We start from the raw sequence: 21,633 nt of genomic DNA, 5'->3' as shown, positions 1-21,633 counted from the left end.
GGGGGGAGAGTGGGAGGAGCTCAGAGAGTTAGCCCTGGAAGACCAAGGTGAGGGTCTCAGTGGGTTCCAGAGGGTCTCAGAACCACAAGAGGCATCCGATTCCAGAGAGGGACCCATCAGCTTAAGGGGCGAAGAGCCAGACCCTGGGGAAGGCCTCAGTGCAATATTAGGGGTATGTTCTTAACTATGCAAAATCACTTTCACAAAGGTTGACAAAAAAACCAGAATCTATTAGGTAAAGGTAAAGGGACTCCTGACTGTTAGGTCCAGTCGCAGCTGACTCTGGGGTTGCGGCACTCATCTCGCTTTACTGGGCGAGGGAGCCGGCATACAGCTCATGTGGCCAGCATGACTAAGCCACTTCTGACAAACCAGAGCAGCACACGGAAATGCCGTTTACCTTCCCGCCAGAGTGGTACCTATTTATCTACTTGCACTGGTGTGCTTTCAAATTGCTAGGTTGGCAGGAGCAGGGACTGAACAATGGGAACTCACCCCGTCGCGGGGATTCAAACCACCAACCTTCTGATTGGCAAGCCCTAAGCTCTGTGGTTTAACCCACAGTGCCATACTTGTCCCTCCGGAATCTATTAGGACCAACCAAAATATCGAAAGTGAGTGAGAGAAAACAGGTATTTTAAGTGACAATCTACCATTAGATATATCAGCACTGTAGCATTACTTATTTAAAAATCAATCAGAACTATGATTCACAATATGATATGCCTAAAATAGAAAATATATTGCTCAGTTGAAATTAAGACCTACAGTTCCCAGTACACTTAGCTCACAAAACTTGTTCTAAAAACAAAAACGAAGCTGGCAAGGTTGAGTAGGAATACAACATGATAAATATAACAAGCCCTGGGAGAGAAAGCCCAGTAAAAAAAAACTCAAGGCACTTGCCTGTGAGGGTGGAAGAGGGGAGGTTGATGCGAGCAGACCCAGGATACATCTTCAGCCTCTCCTGCAAAATCTTGTCAACTGCCATCCGTAGTGCCGTGTTATCAGTAGAAGAGAAGAGAAACATCAGTACGACTTGTGCAATCACTCCACCTGTGTCTGGGCTGAAAGAGAACCAAAGTACACACAAAAACTAACTGATTAGTTTATGGGCTGTGTCCACACTACACCTCTAAAGCACATTCAAAGCATTTCTCTCTCTTTCAAAAGAGTCTGGGCACTGTAATTTATCCCTCAGGCCTCACCCACACCTCCATTTGCCCAGCCACTGCCCCCCCCCCGAAAAACCCACTCTTTAGTGCTGAATCGGAACAAACAGCAATCGTGGACTGCTGTTTGTTCTGATTTAGCACTAAAAAGTGGGCTTTTCATGGGAAAATGGCAGGGCAAAGGGAAAACCACTCAGACCAACACATGGACAATCCATAGACATCTCACTGCATCTTGTGGGAGAGAAGACCATAGTTTAACTTCATATACTGTGTGAAGAAGTACAGTGGTGCCCCGCAAGACGAATGCCTCGCAAGACGAAAGGGTTTTCCATTTTGGAGGTGCTTCGCAAAACGAATTTCCTATGGGCTTGCTTCACAAGACGAAAATGTCTTGCGAGTTCCTGCGGGGTTTCCCCCCCCCTTTCCCCCAAGCCGCTAAGCTGCTTATCAGCTGATCCGCTAAGCCGCTTATCAGCTGATCCGCTAAGCCGCTTATCAGCTGATCCGCTAAGCCACTTAACAGCTGATCCGCTAAGCCGTTTAACAGCTGATCCGCTAAGCCGCTTAACAGCTGATCCGCTAAGCCGCTTATCAGCTGATCCGCTAAGCCCACTAAGCCGCTAAATCGCTAAGACGCTAATGGACTTGCTTCGCAAGACGAAAAAACCGTAAGACGAAGAGACTCGCAGAACGGATTCTTTTCGTCTTGCGAGGCACCGCTGTACTTTCTTTTGTCTGTCCTGAGCGTTCAGCATCATTAGGTGGCACCTGGTTCTTTTATTATGTGAGAGACAGAAAAACGTCTCCCTGTCCCCCTTTCCCCTAATGGATGGATATACTTGCTTCTGAATCCAATGCTTATTTCCTCTTAGTTCAATCTAACCCTTTCCTCAAGCTGTTCACCTTTTTGCTACGCACACATACATACCAAGCACCTTGTAAGTTGACCTTAGTACTGTAATCATTTGTTTTTAAATTAAAACATCCCGGTAAGTTCCTTTAAACTGATAACAAACAGCTCAAGGGAGGTGTAAGGTGCCTTCATGACTGTCACACAAACCCATTGCTGTGCACATCTTCACATTTGGCCAAGAGGAATGGGTTTTCCCTGATGAAGAGAAGATTGTATATCTGACTAAAACAGTGTAATTCCACAGCACGCTCACTGCTTAAATTATGTATATCTGGATGGATTCTACAGCATGTAACCATATTTTAGCGAACATACGGATTGCACACAAGGCAATACACCTATTGATGTACGGTAAATTCCTGTCATAAATCATTTGCCTCAAGTCTTGAGACTGCAATGCTTTCTAAGGGGACGGCAACGATTTCTATAAAACAGTGGACAGTTATTTGCTATATTCATTTGACAGATGGAGAGCTAAACCATATGACATTATTTCCTAAAGCAAATGTAAGAGTAAGGACTTATATTCCCCGAGAGATCATCTTACACTTATGCCACCAAGCAATTTCTCCTTCCCATATATAAGCACATTGGGGCAGCATTTATCTATCATCATTAGAGCACTTTCTCAAATATGTTTCAGCAAGTTGCCAGGGGAGGGAGTAGCTATCTCTGCATATCACTATCAGATTTGGTTTAGCAGCCTTTTGAATGACTTCCCACCTTTTATTCCTGTTCATGCCTATCATGGTTAAATGTTATAGAAAAGAATAGCTGGAACCCACTAATTGCTGCTGGACAGTATCAATATACTTGTGAGGACGATGAGTAATCCCCAATGAAATTAATGAAGCTTGCACAGTACTCCGCTTAAAGACTGTCTCCTTGCGTCTCCTCCTCTGTTTTGGCTTATTCACCCCACCCAAAGTGGTTGCAGCATGCAAATTTGTGAAACCACAAACTGTATTTGTGCCAGCGCTGGATGATTCAGGTAGGAGGAGGAGAATAGCATCTGCTTCTGTTTACACACCCTCACCGAGGCAATTTTCAATGAAGCAAAATGGAAAGAAAAAAACACACAGGAAACAACAAGCTTTTATTGGACCAAGGCAACCCTTCCCATCAAGAATACTGATTGAGTATAACCTCAGAACGGGGGTGTTCAGAAACAAATCATTGAGCCATTACGAACTGAGCCCAGCCCACCTTCCAAATTCCAGCTGAGCCTGTCATGGCACAGTATTGGCCTTCTCACGTAATTTTTTCTTCTTCGCCATTCCCACACATCTCCAAAATTATCAAGGGTAAGAAGGCAAACTAGCAGTTGAGAGAGCTTGCAAAAGTTTCAGAGCTCAGAAAGCTGCACACCGCGCCAAACCCGGAAGTACCAGAACGGGTTACTTCTGGGTTTTGGCGCTCACACATGCGCAGAACCACCAAATCGCGCTTTGCGAATGCGCAGACGCGTCAGATCGCAAGCCGTGTGCGCGCAGGCGAACGCTGCGGGTTGCGAATGTGCCTCCCGTACGGATCACGTTCGCAACCCGAGAGTCCACTGTACAGGAAAATGAGGCAGGACATAACCGGTAGACGAGTCCCCAGCTTGAATCTTCTTGAGCTGTGTAGAAGTGGCAGAAAAAGCCTGACCTCTCCCCCCAAAAATGACCAGAAAGCCTCAGAAAGGCCCATTCCATTCTGAATCTGAATGGGCAAGTTTCAATCATCAATAACCATGAACAGGGCTTTCCCCCCTTATAGAATAAATACGTTTCTTATGAGGGCAAAGTTTGTGCTCGGGAATCAGCTTTAGCATCCTTAGAATAAAAAAATGAGCTATCAACATGAGACCTGTTGACAGTTCCCCGCACGTTGGCTGGATACCAAATAATAAATTGCATGTGCGAATTGTTGGCATCTATCTGTCTCAAGTCTGCAATCTATCTGTCTGCTTTTGAATTATGGTGCTGGAGGAGACTCTTGAGAGTCCCATGGACTGCAAGAAGAACAAACCTATCCATTCTTAGGGAAATCAGCCCCGAGTGCTCACGGGAAGGACAGATCCTGAAGCTGAGGCTCCAATACTTTGGCCACCTCATGAGAAGAGAAGACTCCCTGGAAAAGACCCTGATGTTGGAAAAGATTGAGGGCACAAGGAGAAGGGGACGACAGAGGACGAGGTGGTTGGATAGTGTTCTCGAAGCTACAAACATGAGTCTGACCAAACTGCGGGAGGCAGTGGAAGACAGAAGTGCCTGGCGTGCTCTGGTCCATGGGGTCATGAAGAGTCGGACATGACTAAACAACAACAACAATCTGTCTCAAGAGAGAATGGAGTGTGCCTCCAGGGGAGAAGTCAAACCGCTGCATTAGCAGCACCAAAGTGACCTCCCCAGAGCACAGGCGTGGGCAGTGTGTATGAAGGTCCTGGGCTGCCCAGTTGAAATCCTTTCTGGTGTAGTCCAAAGGAAAGCAGAGCAAGACATTTGGCACCAGCTTGGCTGCAGGAGTTGCCTGAAGGAGGCATACAAGGTGCCATCCAACCGTCTTAGAGACTCCACTCCAGATGTGTGTAGGGTTTACTCCTTAGCCTTTTCTTCTCCTGAAGTTTTCCCGCAAGGCAGCGGAGGTTGAGGATCAGTTTTCCTTCTCCTGGATGAGCTGCCTTCCCGGGTTGACAAGCCCCACCTGCCCCTTGTCTGTGTGTGAATAAGCTCTCAAAATCATCTCAGAAAGAACTTCTCTGGCATTTAAGGTTGAGACTCCTTAGGGTAGTGATAAAGCGGGATATCAAATCCAAACTCTTCTTCTATTTAGGGATGCGGGTGGCGCTGTGGGTTAAACCACAGAGCCTAGGGCTTGCCGATCAGAAGGTCGGCAGTTCAAATCCTCACAATGGGGTGAGCTCCCATTGCTTGGTCCCTGCTCCTGCCAACCTAGAAGTTCGAAAGCACAAAGTGCAAGTAGATAAATAGGTACCGCTCCAGCGGGAAGGTAAACGGCATTTCCGTGTGCTCCTCTGGTCTGCCAGAAGCAGCTTAGTCATGCTGGCCACATGACCCAGAAGCTGTACGGCGGCTCCCTTGGCCAATAAAGTGAGATGAGTGCCGCAACCCCAGAGTCGGTCACGAGTGGACCTAATGGTCAGGGGTCCCTTTACCACCTTTTACCAGCAGAATGCATTCCCATGGAGACAGTTCACATGTTCTGCTGGAGGTCATGGGAACCAACTCATAGTAAAGCACAGTTCTGATTTTATGGAGTGTAAAATATGGCTCCAAATATGTACTCCCAAAGGCGGATTTCTGTACCATTGGCCATCATACTATTATATTAAATATTATGACTAAATCTACACACGAGTCATTATCTTATTGGCTGTTTAATGGGTATCATGCTGCACGTTCCCTCTCCTCACCCCAAACCCGCCCTTTCTTCCTGTGCTGCACCAAACACACAAATTAAATTAGTCTGGAGACACACCTCTTCAAACACTGCAATGCGCTGTCTCACCCTTTAATAACTCACTCGAAATAATGTATCGTAAAGATGGATGCCATACCCTTTCTTGGCAATATAATGTTACCAACCGTTTACTCACATGATACAGTTAATCACCGAACTAACATTCCATTTCTGCTCTATATGCCACTGCAGAAAAGCGACTTATATTGGGTAAAAACAATTCAAGAGTGAGGGGGAGAGGAAATATCCGCTGTGCGGAAAGAAGGCTGTATTTTTTCTTCCTGTAATGTTTTGAGGCAAGCTCCTTCTCAGGGATAAGATTCAGCAAATCTGTCATCCACTCAAAGATGTTGGCCGCATTGAACAAGTTAAAAAAGAAATACAGTGGTACCTCAGGTTAAGTACTTAATTCGTTCCGGAGGTCCGTACTTAACCTGAAACTGTTCTTAACCGGAAGCACCACTTTAGCTAATGGGGCCTCCTGCTGCCACGGCACTCCCAGAGCACGATTTCTGTTCTCATCCTGAAGCAAAATTCTTAACTTGAAGCACTATTTCTGGGTTAGCGGAGTCTGTAACCTGAAGCGTATGTAACCTGAAGCGTATGTAACCTGAGGTACCACTGTACTTAAAGAAATGTTGACTGAAAAATGCCTAAACGTATACCAACAGAACAGGCTTAAACTGTTTTAATGGTCATTCCCTGGGAACATTAAGAAACTACCGTATTTTTTTGCTCTATAAGACTCACTTTTTCTCTCCTAAAAAGTAAGGGGAAATGTGTGTGCGTCTTATGGAGCGAATGCAGGCTGCGCAGCTATCACAGAAGCCAGAACAGCAAGAGGGATCGCTGCTTTCACTGCGCAGCAATACCTCTTACTGTTCTGGCTTCTGAGATTCAGAATATTTTTTTTCTTGTTTTCCTCCTCCAATAACTAGGTGCGTCTTGTGGTCTGGTGCGTCTTATAGAGTGAAAAATACGGTAATCCAGTGAGGGGTTAAGAATCTCTAAGAGAACTGTTAGCATTTTCACCAAACTACAGTTCCTAGAATTCTTTGGGAGAAAATGCAATGTTTAAGCTGTTAGAGACACACATGTGCTTGGAATATTATGTCTAGTTCTTATTGCTGCACCTCAAAAAGGATACCGTAGAGCTGAAAAAGGTGCAAGAAAGGGCAGACAAAATTATACAGGGGCTGGAGCAATCCCCTAGGATGAAAGCTTGCAACATTTGAGGCTTTTCAGCTTAGGAAAAGCAGTAAGGTATATAATACAGAGGTATATAAAATTATGCCTTGTATTTGAGGGGGCATGTGTGTTTGTGTGTGTGGTGAGAGGAGTTTTCCTCCCTCTCTCATCATAAGAGCCCCAAGTCATACAATGACGTTGAATGTTGGAAGATTCAGTCAAGAGAAAGTACTTCACGCAGCGCATAAATGATGGCGTTTGCTACAAAGATGTAGTGTTGAACTCAGAAGGGGATTTGACAAATTCATGGAGGCTATCAATGGCTACACACCACATAGTTAAACTATGGAACTTGTTCCCTTGGGAGACAGTGGTGGCTGCCAACTTAAAGGTAAGGGGACCCCTGACCATTAGGTTCAGTCGTGACCGACTCTGGGGTTGCGGCGCTCATCTCGCTTTATTGGCCGAGGGAGCTGGCATACAGCTTCCGGGTCATGTGTCCAGCATGACAAAGCCACTTCTGGCAAACCAGAGCAGCGCACGGAAATGCCGTTTACCTTGCCGCCAGAGCGGTACCTATTTATCTACTTGCACTTTGACGTGCTTTCGAACTGCTAGGTTGGCAGGAGCTGGGACCGAGCAATGGGAGCTCACCCCATCACAGGGATTCGAACCACCGACGTTCCAATCAGCAAGTTCTAGGCTCTGTGGTTTAACCCACAGCGCCACCCGTGTCCCTGGCTGCCAACTTAGATGGCTTTAAAAGAGGATTGGACAAGCTCACGGAGGAGAAGACCATCAATGGCTCTGCTCTGCTTCCACAGCAATGTTCCTGAATACCACTTTCTGGAGACCACAGGAAGGGAGAGTGCTTTTGAGCTCTGGCCCTGCTTTCTGGTGTCTCATAACCAGTGCTTTTTTCTGGGGGGACCCAGGGGGACGTGAACGTAGTCCGTGCGGGAGGCGTGTTCACAACCCACAGAGCTGCATCTGCGCACACGCATGCACAAAGCATGATTTAGCGCTTCTGTGCATGCGCGACCGCCGAAACCTGGAAGTAACCCATTCTGGTACTTCTGAGTTTTGGCGCATCCATAACCTGAAAAAACGCAACCTTATTGTAACCCGAGGTATGACTGTATTTATTTTTCCCTATTTGAATTATAAAATGGTGATCTTCTTGAGTCAAAATTAAAGTACCCCTAAACATTTTTTTGGGGGGGGGGAAGCACTGGCCATAACCATCTGGCTGGTCACTGTGAGACTTGATGAACCACTCAGTGTGATGACACCAGGACACAAGGTGTGTTGTGCTAAATGTTACAAACTAAAGACTCTGTATGCAGGTGTGGAGTGTTGTTTATAAATTCTAGTTCTGTCCCAATCCAACCATTATTGAGTTGAGTCACCATACAATGATCTACCTAGACAAATGTTGTAAAATGATCTTGTGAAAGTTCCTCCGAGAAGATAACACTGCGAGTTTCTGCATCCTGAAGAACTCGTTTTTTAGTATGATTTCAGGATGCAGTGCTTGGGTATTTTGTCCCGGGGAAACTCTTTCATATGGCAGCGATCCTGAGGGTAAAATTAACTGCAGTTCTTTCACCTTAATAATAGCTATATGAAATGATGCGAAGAAACCACTCACACACCATCAGAAATCTGCACCAATGATACATTTGATGCGCTCAAGCCACAAGAGGGTATCCTTTACATCTCAGAGGGAAGAGCAGCTGGATTTTAGGCAAACAACTGGGAAGAACAGGGTCAACAACCTCTTGAAGATACCTTCTAAATTGCATTCAATTTCTTACAAATTCAAAAGGCAGCAAGGTTTAGAGTAAAGCTGCTCCTTTTCCTTTCCTTCCTGATCTTTCAAACAGACAGAACCAGTGTGCACAAGCAAAAGTTGTAACATTTTGCTTCCCAAAGTGTGTGTTTTAGGCTGCAAATGTAGGGACACTAGGAGTGATCAGCGAGCAGGCAAGCAAAACCTAAAAGTTCTCTTTCTCGTTCTCTTTCTCTCCACCCCTCCTTTCCTTCACCTGAACTTTGCAAGCATTGTTGTTGTTTAGTCGTTTAGTCGTGTCCGCCTCTTCGTGATCCCATGGACCAGAGCATGCCAGGCACTCCTGTCTTTCACTGCCTCCCACAGTTTGGTCAGACTCATGTTTGTAGCTTCGAGAACACTGTCCAATGCCCCTTCCGATCTCAGGAGGAAGGGGGGTTGCGGGATCACGACCCCGCCCACACTCTTGCGAGGCTGGCGCCAGCCTCGCGAGAGGGATTCCCCTAATTAGCATCCCCTGTAGCGCCGGCCAATCGGCCGGCGGCAGGGGCGTGGCCGTAGAGGCCACTTAAGGTCGGGGCAGCCCTGGGCTCGCCCCTTTCTTCCCTCGGGACGACGCGGTTTGGTTCGCTCACGGTCGTCTTCGCCACCCCGCTAGCAGCCGCCACGCCAGCAGCCGACGCTCCTCGAGCCAACAGCCGGCAGCTACTCACGCCGCAACAGTCGGCAGCTACTCAGGAGCCGCTCATCAGCTGAACCTGCGCTCCACCGCCCTCGGAGCTGAGCCGCGGCTGCGATCTCGGCTGCTCCTCGCCGTTCCCGCAATCAACAACTTTACCTTCAGGTTTCTTTTCAAAGGGACCACCGAGCGCTGCTTGTCAGCGCGGCGGGTGCCGCGGCGGGGTCGGGGGGAAGCCGGGAGGGCTTTTGTTCAGAGTGCGGTCTGGTTCTGGGATTAATTAAATCCCGGTTTTGGTGCAGGGTTTAATCGGGAGTCTGCATTTTTCAAACAATTTATCGGTGTATTTTTAGGTTTCGGTGAGGGGCTTGTTCTCCATAGCGCTGAATTTCGGGTTTGTTTCCGCTTGTTCTGGAACGTGAGGCGACTCAGTTACTAGGCAACGGGTCGCCCCCGACCGCCATTTGTTTCTGCCCACGTGGTCGGTAAGCGGCCGCCATCTTGCCATAGGCAGGCAGGCCTGGGAAGCTGCTCTACACTAGCTGCCTCCATCCGGTTCATTTTGCGCTAGCGGCAGCCTAGGCACGCAAGAAGGTTTTGGCTTCGAACCCACAATTTATTCCTCAATTTATTCCTCTAAATTACATTGGTTTATTACCCTGGTCAGGGGAGGCATTTGGGGCGCGTTTGGCGGAGTTATCCCTTTTACTTTGGAAAAAATTGGCATCGCCGGTTCCTACGTTGCTTTCTCTGCATTTCCCTGCTTTTAATAACTAGTTGGCGGTTGGCTTCGAAATCGTCCTACAAGCGGTTGGGTGTTTTGTGACTGATACGGTTCACCCTGCATAGGGATTGTAAGGGAGATTCTGGATTTATAGTGCGGTTCCTTAATTGGTTGCGTATACTGTGAATCAAAGCATTTTACTTGATTTATTAGGGCAAACTAGTCCAAAGCCTGCTTCACCTTGAGTTTAATTTAGTGCTAACATAGGGGCAGCAGTTCTGGAACATTAAGGCTACCACCGTTGCCAAATTACAGCAGATAAGGGCAACTGTGCCTCTGTGGACACATTTATTGTTCTCTTGCCAGCCTAATTCTTCTGGTGCTTGTTGCTGCCGTATTTCCCGGTTCTCTGGCCAACCATCAGTTCTAATTAACGCTAACGTTGGGAGATAAGGGCTTCTGTTCCCCCTGTGGGCGCATTCATTGTGTTCTTGCCAGTTTAATCCTACTGGCCCTTGATCCTGGTCTCCAGCCAGTGTAGGGGTATTCTAAATTCATAGAAGCAAGCTATTGTGTATATATATATATATATATATATATATATATATATATATATATATATGCAAGTAAAGTATACAGATAGTAGGTTCAACAAAAATAAATCATATATAGTTATAGGTTTAAAAATCAATAAAATAATAATAGTAATAGAAATAAAAAATAGTTATAATAAATAATAAATAAATAAATAAATAAATAAATAATAATAATAATACAAAATAATTAAATAACCACAATATTACAATAAAACCTTAATTCTAGGAAGGTCGATTGGCCCAAAACTTGACCCAGTGCCGTGCTCTCAGCTTAGTCATGGAGAGGAGTAACAATCCCCAGCAAACGCAGCACGGGAGCGCCCTGATACAAGCGGGCCCTTGTAACCCTCAGGCCCTGGCTCAGCTCTTTTCCGCACTGCAATCATTCTACGCGCAGTGCAGGACACCTATCACTCCCTCTCCAAACATTGTCGAGGTGTCACAAGATTGTATACCAGACACCCCCAGCAGTCAGCAAGGCCAGGACGGTCCCTCCACTAGTGCAGCTAACGTGGTTGAGCAGGCCCCCACCAGGCCGCGGACGCGCTCGCAAGCTGCCCGAACTCATAAATTTAAGTCAGCCACGCAAAAAGGCAAGGCACCTGCTAAAAAACCCAGAGCGAGCGCTCAAAAGTCCAGGCCGGCGGTGGCATCTGTGTCAGCCCCCCGCGAAGAGGTGATTGACGTTCCTAGTGTATTCCAGGACAACCACAGGCAACCAAGCACTTCGGAGGAGTCATCTTCTGAGGAGGAACTGCCACCTCAGCAGGCGGCCTTGGCCGCCGACCCGGCCCCCAGTGACGACACTTCACGGGGAGGAAAGCGGAAGGCTAAGAAGAAGCACCGTTCCAAGAAAAGCAAGAAGAGGGACACTTCGGACACTGATGATGAGACAGGTACATCTTCAGATGGGGATAGTGACGCTCCAATGGAGACATATTGGGGTGAAGGGGAGGACACAGGGGTTCCCCAGTGGGTGCACGAACGTAGGGCCAACTCGCACAGGAAGACATTTAATGGCACACTTGATTGGAAGGATGGGGCCCTGGTTCCAGACGTTAAAGTCTCAACCAACGCGGCTACTGACTTTTTCCTGGGTAACCACCTCTCCAAGAGGAAAAGGAACAAGATATTGAATGGTAATTACGTAGATATGTTTTCCTTGCTGCCCCCTGCGCAGGTCAGAGGAAAAGGGGAAAAAATTAAGTACTATGGCAAAAGGAGGTACAGGGCACCTCGGGTAGAGCGAACGTTTGAAAACTGGCTTAATGGCTATCAGGTCTTTACGGCAGTAGTGTCCAGTTGCTATCCCAAGAGGGGCATGCACCTCGTGTCTTACCTGGCACACGTCAGGAGGGCACGCGAGCAGGCAGGAGATGAAGCCGCTTTGGCGTATGATGAGGACTTTCGGAGGAACGCCTCGCAGCTGTCTTCAACGCGCTGGGACCAGAAGGACAACAATTGCTGGTTTGATCAGGTGGGGCCAAATATCGAAAAAAAGACCGCTCAACAGCCAAAATCTGGTAAGGTGGAGGCCCAGCGCCGTAGGCAGTGCTGGGACTTCAACAAGGGTACCTGTCAGCGTGTAGCCTGTAAGTACTTGCATGAATGCGATAGGTGCTTAGGCAGCCACCCGGCAATTAACTGCTTTAGGGGGAGGCAGCAGCCCTTTCGGGCTGGCCGGGGTCACCTCGCCCGGGGAAACGGGTGCCCCCTCCGGAGCCGCAGCCCCTGCTCAGGGAACAGTTGGGGCTCGCTACTAACACCTCCCTAAACCTAGCGCGCTCCCCGATAAAACTGGAACCCTTGAGAGCACTGTTAAAGTCGTATCCGAATAGACATGCAGCCCACCTTTTGGATGAAGGGTTCTCTGTAGGTTTCAGAATTCCGGTAGCCTTCTCACCCAATTCCAGTTGCCCCCCAAACCAGAAATCAGTCCTGGAAAGGCCCGATATTGCGTTAAAGAAGATACAGAAGGAGATCACAGCCGGGAGGGTGGCCGGTCCATTCGTAACTCCGCCTGTCAAAGGGCTGCATATCTCCCCGCTCGGTATCGTCCCAAAGAAGGCCCCCGGGGAATTTAGAATGATACACAACCTGTCCTACCCCAAAGGAACCTCAGTTAATGACGCCATCCCTCAAGAGATGTGCACGGGGAAATATTCGTCTTTCGATCAAGCCGTGCGGTTGGTCCGGAGTTTTGGCAAGGGCGCCTTCATGGCAAAATGCGACATTGAATCGGCATTTCGTCTACTACCAGTTCACCCGGAAGACTTCCGCTGGTTGGGTTTCAAATTCCAGGGAGCTTACTTCATTGATAAAGCAATGCCCATGGGTTGTTCTATTGCTTGTGCGGCGTTCGAGACCTTCAGCACATTCCTGGAATGGGCCCTAAAGTTTAGAACTGGCTCACTAGGGGTGGGTCATTACCTCGATGATTTTATTTTAGTGGCAAGTGCTGCTGTAGAGTGCAGGTCCCTCCTCCTGGCTTTTGAGTCGCTAGCTGGGGAGCTGGGGGTCCCCCTGGCAAACGAGAAGACCGAGGGTCCGGTCACGACTATGACCTATTTGGGCATTGAACTCGACACCTTAGCCCAGACCTCACGCTTACCAGCTGAAAAATTGGCGGCCCTTAGAGAGCTAATCGGCCAAATGCTGCCCTTAAAGAAGGTCACCTTGAGGCAAATCCAGTCCCTCCTGGGGCACCTCAACTTCGCCTGCCGTGTGGTTTCTCCGGGCCGTCCCTTCTGCGGCCGCCTAGCAAAACTGACCACGGGCTTAAGATCACCCCATCATAGGGTACGCCTTTCAAAGGCAGTTAAGGCGGATCTTCTTGTTTGGTTACAATTCCTGGATGGCTACAATGGCATATCGCTCTGGCAGGATAGTCTTGCTCTGCAGGCAGATTTCCAAGTACATTCGGATGCAGCGGGGTCCCTGGGTTTTGGGGTGTACTTCAGGGGCCAGTGGTGTGCTCAGCACTGGCCTCCCTCCTGGCAAGGTAAACCGATTCTTCGGGATTTGACATTCTTGGAATTCTTTCCCATCGTAGTTGCAATCCACTTATGGGAAGACCAGTTTAGAAACCATAAGGTCTGTTTCTGGACGGACAATCTAGCGGTTGTGTCTGTCTTGAATAAACAATCATCACGTTCACCTAGGGTAGCGTCCCTTTTGCGGTACTTCATCCTTTCCTGCTTGCGGTTGAACCTTCACGCTTCAGCCAAGTTTGTCCCTGGTATGGATAATAACATCGCGGATGCTCTATCTCGTTTCCAGATGGAACGCTTTCGCTTATTGGCGCCGGATGCGCAGCAGCAGCCGCTACCGTTCCCGGAGCATCTCTGGAATATTGGCAGCGAGAAGCAATAAAGGGAGTATTGTCGGCCCTAGCGCCTTCTACCCTGAGATCATATAATAAGGCGTGGCTAGACTTCACTTCCTTCCGCATCAAAAAGGAACGGTTCAAGCCAGGCAGGCCGCCGTCGAAGTCTGAAGTCATAGAGTATTTGGTTCACCTTAGGGATCTGGGCCGGGCCCCCAAAACACTTAATATTCATACCGCAGCTATATCCTTCTTTTCTAAAACGTTGTTTTCCGTAGATCCCTGTTCGCATTTCGTTGTGCGGAAAATGCTCGAGGGCTGGCGCAGGTCCAGGCCCCACGGCCAGGACGGGAGGAGGCCCATAACGCTTGATATACTTACCCAAATCCGTAGGAAGCTTAGGGCTTTGTGTTGGTCAAGATACGAAGCCAGATTGTTTTCAGCAGCATTTTCCTTCGCATTTTTCGGGGCCCTACGCATAGGCGAAGTGGTCTGTGAGGACCGCACAGCCACCAAGGGGCTATTGTTGGAGGATGTAACGGTGGACAGCGCACACGTAATGTTAAAAATCCGTAGCTCGAAGACTGATCAACTAGGCAAGGGAGCCTTGGTTCGCCTTCAGGCGACTCAAAGGGCGGGCCCTTGCCCTGTAAAGGACGCACGGAAATACCTGTGCGTTAGACCGGGGTCCAGTGGCCCCTTCTTTGTGCATTCCAACGGTTCTGCCCTCTCTAAGCAGCAGTTCACGAGGGTCATGCGCAAGGCTATCGCAGCCATTGGGTTACCACAGGAATTGTATGCCGCGCACTCCTTTCGCATTGGGGCGGCGACCACCGCCGCCCATATGGGTTTACCGGCAGAAAGAATTATGGACATGGGGCGCTGGAAATCCAACGCATATCAAGGTTACATTCGGAAACCCTTCTAAATTCCCGCGGCTTTCTCCCCGACACACCTCCTGATCTGGTCTTCCTGTTCTCTCCTATTTTCTCATTTTAGGTGCTGGCGTGGTTCGACTGTGGATCCTGGGCCACAGCATCGTTTATTGGGCAAGGCGGCGCGCCGAACAAAGGGGCTGGGATAATGAGCTACGGCTACCCAGCAGGGTCAAATTGTCATGGATCGCTAGGAGGGGTATGCGTTGGGAAGAATTTTTCCCAGCAGTATCCAATAGAATCGCTGCCGAGGGCCCACCCAATGCCTTGGTCATCCAGCTAGGCGAGAACGACCTGCCTTCTAGGAAAGGGGTGAACTTGATGTGGAACATTATCAATGACGTTGCTGGCGCGAAGCGGTGAAACCCGCGGCAGTGGATAAAGCTAGGAGAATTGTGGAGCGCACGGTGGCACGCAGGGTGGCCGCATTGGGCGGTCGGGTCATTCAGCACCCATGCATACGGTTTGACAAGGAAGTGCTTTATCGCTGGGATGGCGTGCATCTATCTGATGCTGGCAATGACATTTGGTTGGCAGACATTTTTCAAGGCGTCAGGGATTGGTTGCAGGTCTGAGGGTATTGGCGGCGAGCCGGCTTGCGGCTCGGTGGCGGTAGGCATTGGCCGGGGTATTGTCATGCAGATGAGGTTGGGGGGGAGGAACGCCATCACCTCCCCCATTGCTTGAAGGGTAGTTCGTTAAAGGACTCCGAGGGGCGACGCCTCGTCCGAAACCTACGGAGGCTAGGGCCTAAAGCGCGCCCCCGAGCGGTAACCCCTCGGGGAGCGCCTAGGGATACGCATCTCGGGTGGCTCCCCCTGTTGGTGTTTAACCCTTCCCGGTTAGACCGGATAGTCGGTTAGGGGCCAATGCCTAAAAGCCAATACCCTTCTTTCCTGTAATCAATAAAGTTGTGGCCATTTTCGCCCATTAACCTAAACTCTGTGTCGGATGTCTTCATTTATTCCACCTGGGGGGGAGGGAATAGCCACGCAATGCCCCTTCCGATCTCAGGAGGAAGGGGGGTTGTGGGATCACGACCCCGCCCACACTCTCGCGAGGCTGGCGCCAGCCTCGCGAAAGGGATTCCCCTAATTAGCATCCCCTGTAGCGCCGGCCAATCGGCCGGCGGCAGGGGCGTGGCCGTAGAGGCCACTTAAGGTCGGGGCAGCCCTGGGCTCGCCCCTTTCTTCCCTCGGGACGACGCGGTTTCCCACCCACCCGCCCTCTAGGTTGCCACTGACCTTGCTATGGGCTTCGGCTGGTCGCCGTAAGGGGCCTGGTAGGAGTTTTTCCATTTGGCGAATTGGCTGGTTTTGTGAGCCACTTGGTTTTTTCGCCTACCTCGTAGCAATCGTCACAACTTATTTGGTTTTGGCGGTAGGCATTGGCCGGGGTATTGTCATGCAGATGAGGTTGGGGGGGAGGAACGCCATCACCTCCCCCATTGCTTGAAGGGTAGTTCGTTAAAGGACTCCGAGGGGGCGACGCCTCGTCCGAAACCTACGGAGGCTAGGGCCTAAAGCGCGCCCTCGAGCGGTAACCCCTCGGGGAGCGCCTAGGGATACGCATCTCGGGTGGCTCCCCCTGTTGGTGTTTAACCCTTCCCGGTTAGACCGGATAGTCGGTTAGGGGCCAATGCCTAAAAGCCAATACCCTTCTTTCCTGTAATCAATAAAGTTGTGGCCATTTGCGCCCATTATCCTAAACTCTGTGTCGGATGTCTTCATTTATTCCACCTGGGGGGGGAGGGAATAGCCACGCAACCATCTCGTCCTCTGTCATCCCCTTCTCCTTGTGCCCTCCATCTTTCCCATCATCAGGGTCTTTTCCAGGGAGTCAAGTCTTCTCATGAGGTGGCCAAAGTATTGGAGCTTCAGCTTCAGGATCTGTCCTTCCAGTGAGCACTCAGGGCTGATTTCCTTCAGAATGGCTAGGTTTGATCTTCTTGCAGTCAATGGCGCTCTCAAGAGTCTCCTCCAGCACCATAATTCAAAAGCATCAATTCTTCGGTGATCAGCCTTCTTTATGGTCCAGCTCTCACTTCCATACATCACTACTGGGAAAACCATAGCTTGAACTATACAGACCTTTGTCGGCAAGGTGATGTCTCTGCTTTTTAAGATGCTGTCTAGGTTTGTCACTGCTTTTCTCCCAAGAAGCAGGCGTCTTTTAATTTCGTGACTGCTGTCACCATCTGCAGTGATCATGGAGCCCAAGAAAGTAAAATCTCTCACTGCCTCCATTTCTTCCCCTTCCATTTGCCAGGAGGTGATGGGACCAGTGGCCAAGATCTTCATTTTTTTGATGTTGAGCTTCAGACCATATAGAAATATTGAAATATTGCAAGTATTAGCCGATGGAAAGTGCTTCGTCATTCCTTCCTTTTCTTCAGATCAGGGGCGAGGAAACTTTTATGGCTGGCGGACCAGATCCTTATCTCCCCACCCCAGGTGGAGGGCCAAACTTGACAGGTGGGTGGGCGGGCCCACCCACCTGTCAAATCCCTTGATGTCCTGGTGGCATCAAGTGATGCTGCACTTTGACACTCCAGCAGTTGGGACTTCAAAGTGTAGTGCATGGCTGTTTGAATGCCTTTTTCCAAACAGACCTGTGCTGTTCTTTAAGCCTCCAGCTGGTGAGCAAAGAGTGCAATTCTGCTGACCAGTTTGCACAGGTGAAGGAAGATTCCACCAGGTTTGAACCTCTCCCTCCCGCGCATCAGCTGATGTCTCCCTGATGGACAGGTGGGCATGGCTTGAGAAAAATGGAATCATGGATCAGTTCGGACCCCCTGGCAGGCAAAGATTGGGTGGAAACCGGAAACTGCCCATCCCTGCTTTAGGTGAATGGCCAGTGCTGCTAGAACGGTACTGTCACCAAGTGAAAGAGAAAGCTAAAATAATCCCCACTATTCATTTGTCAGTCTACAGATGACCTTACATAGCTGCACGCTGCAGACTCGAGCAACAGCTGGTAAATCTAGGCTTGTACAATTAAAGTGGATTAAAGTGCTCTGTCGCCCTAAGGTGTTGCAACAACACCTTTTAAAAACATCCTTTAAAAAAAGACTTTGGGCTGTTATGGAAGTAGCAGGGAAATTCACCCGAGAGTGCTGAATCATTAGCAGGGAATTTATAAACACCCCACAAGCAAATCAACAGGGTGAACGTTCATTGTTGCAGAGTCACAGAAGGTGAAATTGATTTTGAAGGCAAGCCCTATTTCCCAAAAATACTAATTGAGGAACAGTGCCATAAACTCACAGACAAATAAATGGGGGGGGGGGAGGCACAGCCTGCTGAAGAAGTACAGCCGGACACCCTCCCCTTCTCAAAGCTGGCAACCATAGTTAAGTTGATCCTGTGTAGTCCATGGGGAGGGAGCGTTCAGCCATTGCTTTCTTCACCTGCCACAGTCAAAGCCCTTAATGTCCACGGCTGACTGTGTTAATGCAAATGAAATCTACGCATTTCAATCCAGGACTGTGTCACCCGCAGGTGACGCAGAAATGACCTGTCAAATATAGCTATTAAGGGCTTATGGAGAGCACTCTGCCAATGCCCGCTAGGCTGCTGCTTTGAAAAGACGGAACGAGGAAAGCTACACAGCCGTGCCTTCCTGGTATACGTTCAGTGGGTTGGAGGTGCCGGGAGGGTCACGGGGAATTATGCCGCCAGTGTAAGGAACTCGGGAGTTTATAAACATCTGAGAATAACACTGATTTTAATCAAAGAGCTGCCAATTAAAATGCAGTGCCCAGATTCATGATCTGGAATGCAATGCACATTTAACTACACCCTCTGTTCCTTAAGAATATGCCAGCAAAAAATAAGGGCTGCTTTGCATATTACACAGAGGAAAAGCTGTGTTGCCACAGAAAGCCTGTCTTAGAAGCTTGGGCTAGTCTTAGTCTCCTGGCCACCAAGTCTATATAGCACATATTTGCTACCTTCAGATAAGGTAAAGGTAAAGGGACCCCTGACCATTAGGTCCAGTCGGGACCGACTCTGGGGTTGCGGCGCTCATCTCGCTTTACTGGCCGAGGGAGCCGGCATACAGCTTCCGGGTCATGTGGCCAGCATGACTAAGCCACTTCTGGCGAACCAGAGCAGCGCACGGAAATGCCATTTACCTTCCCGCCCCCTATTTATCTACTTGCACTTTCATGTGCTTTTGAACTGCTAGGTTGGCAGGAGCAGGGACCGAGCAACAGGAGCTCACCCCGTCGCGGGGATTCGAACCGCCGACCTTCTGATCAGCAAGTCCTAGGCTCTGTGGTTTAACCCACAGCGCCACCCGCGTCCTCACCTTCAGATAGGACAATACAATACAATACAATACTGTCATACCTCAGGTTACAGATGCTTCTGGTTGCGCGATTTTGGGTTGCGCACTGCGCTGAACCCGGAAGTACTGGAACAGGTTACTTCCAGGTTTCAGCACTCGCGCATGCGCAGAAGTGCTAGATCACGACCCGCGCGCATGTGCAGAAATGCCGAATTGTGACCCGTGTGTGCGCAGATGCGGGTGGGGCTGCGGGTTGTGGACGTGCCTCCTGCATGGATCACGTTCGCAACCCGAGCGCCCACTGTACAAATACCATTAATGGCATTACAAGTTCAAATCCCTGGGATAAATTTAAAAGGGACAGGAGTGGGGCTGTCGAGGGTCGCAAGGACATGTTTGCACCGAACAAATATCTAAAAGGTTTTGAACACATTTCAAACTACTGTCCAAAGGAACTGCCCAGCTTTGGGAAAATGTAGAAATACTCCGGTCTTGGAAATTAAATAAGTTCATCTGTGTTACAGCACAAACTGGAAAAACTAGGTACCTCTCAGGAATAATATGTCAAGAGGAGAGGTTGCAATAATTAGGTTCATATGGGTTGAACAGGGAGGAGACATAGGGTAAATTCCCCACATGAAATATCACCTATGTTATCAACCTGCTAGGTGGCTTCAGTGTCAAACAAGGTGTGACTGTGAAGCTCTGTGTTATTGCAGTCGCCGGCATTACATGTGGTTTGTGGATTTAGCTGTTCTGCCTTGTTTTACTGATGACCCCCAAAGACTTGTGAAGCGATCTTTTACAAATTATTGCAGCTTTCCAGTCTGGTACACTAACGCAAGTTAAGTCATTTCATTTCCAAGGCAAATTATTTCCAAAGGTACCTAAAGCTGACAGTTGTTACAGTGCAGAGACATCTAAGGCTTTGCCAGTGTGGGATCCTGCAGAAAGATGCCATTCAAAGTGGATCCAGGCCAGTTTCTAACCTTTCTACCACGCATCTGTACTAATACAAGTGGCAAGATGATTCAGAGAGCCAATACAGATGAAAAGGACACTGGGATGAGCTACCTTGGCCCGACATACTGTGGTCACCTCTACCATTCTGCTAAGTGGTGTAGATTACTGTATCAGGAGCAGCTTGGTGGAATCCAGGCAACCATCATAGAAGAAGAAGAGGAAGAGTTTGGATTTGATATCCCGCTTTATCACTACCCAAAGGAGTCTCAAAGCGGCTAACATTCTCCTTTCCCTTCCTCCCCCACAACAAACACTCTGTGAGGTGAGTGGGGCTGAGAGACTTCAAAGAAGTGTGACTAGCCCAAGGTCACCCAGCAGCTGCATGTGGAGGAGAGGGGAATTGAACCCGGTTCACCAGATTACGAGTCCACCACTCTTAACCACTACATCACACTGGCTCTTAATGTTTATTTAGTTACACACACACACACACACACACACACACAATGGCAAATCCACCTGCTGGCTGAGTCACAGGAGAATCACAGAATTGTAGAGTTGGAAGCAACCCTGAGGATCGATCACTCCATTCCCCTGCAATGCAGAGGAGGGAAGATTTTTGCCATGTCTTTGGGCCGTGGTTTTACATACCTCACTTTGACAAGCCGTGAGCCTCTATATTTAGGCCTTAAAATGGAATTGTGAAATGTCTCGTACATCTGTTGGGAGAAAGCAAAAGTGTTCTTTTAGCAAAGAGAACTTAGGGTCGTCCGAGGAACACCTGCTCATACTAGATCTGCAGAGCCACATTGCAGAGATATCCTCCGCATAGCTGTCAACTTACAGATTTGAAAATAAGGGACCAGCAGCCTCGAAAATAAGGGATCAGCAGCCAAAATAAGGAATTTTCCAAGCACAGATATGTTCAACTTCTGAGCCCCTCCGAGCCAAAGGCAGAAAGCCCAGCCAGCAGCCAAACGAAGCCTCAAGTGGTGGTTCCCACAGCGCAGCAACCCGGCAAAGGGGATGCAGCAAGGAAAACCACCGTCACCTCTCCGCTGGGAAGCGCTGAGCAAAGGCGAGTCCCCAGGCAACGCCGATGATTTGATCGGCACAAGGCATGCAAGCTCCACCCCCAGTCGTTCTTAGACTCCTTATTGGGTGAGAGCAACTCAGCCAAGCAACACAGTTGGAGCCTCCCTCCTCCCTGGCCGGCAGGGAGGGAGGGAGAGGAGCTGCTTCCTTTGAAACCTGGGAAATTTAAAGGACATCATCAATAAGGGACAGCAGCGGGACACAGCGCTGGGATAAGGGACTTTCCCGCCAAATAAGGGACGGTTGACAGTTATGGTCCTCCCTAATGCAGAAAGAGCCATTTTCGCTCAGCTGAATTATACCTGCCCCTGGCTCCAGTTCAGCTGCAGTAGCACAAGGCAAGAGCTTGCGTCACGAACAGCTGCCTAATTCGTCTTCATTTTGCCTAATTTGCCTTTGTTCTGCCTAATTCGTCTTCAGAACCCCAAGCACTATTAAGAAGTCATTTTAGGAAGGCTACATTTCTCACGTGATTTCAGTATTTAAACTGCGCAAC

General features: G+C 49.0%; 1 protein-coding gene across 1 annotated transcript in view; it reads right to left on the bottom strand.

The window, feature by feature from the left end:
* The window catches only part of LOC309354189 (transmembrane protease serine 11B-like protein), an 89,135-nt gene that overhangs the window by 30,568 nt on the left and 36,934 nt on the right, over positions 1–21,633 (bottom strand). The window contains exons 4-5 of the mRNA XM_081884213.1: positions 20,694–20,761; positions 907–1,067 (exon numbers count right to left, since the gene is read on the bottom strand). Coding sequence (XP_081740339.1) covers positions 907–1,067; positions 20,694–20,761 — 229 coding nt within the window. The remainder of the gene's footprint in view (positions 1–906; positions 1,068–20,693; positions 20,762–21,633) is intronic.

The sequence above is a fragment of the Podarcis melisellensis genome (genome assembly GCF_964234715.1).
Source record: "Podarcis melisellensis genome assembly, chromosome: 13".
NCBI lineage: Eukaryota > Metazoa > Chordata > Lepidosauria > Squamata > Lacertidae > Podarcis > Podarcis melisellensis.
This window is presented reverse-complemented; position numbering and strand designations above follow the sequence as displayed.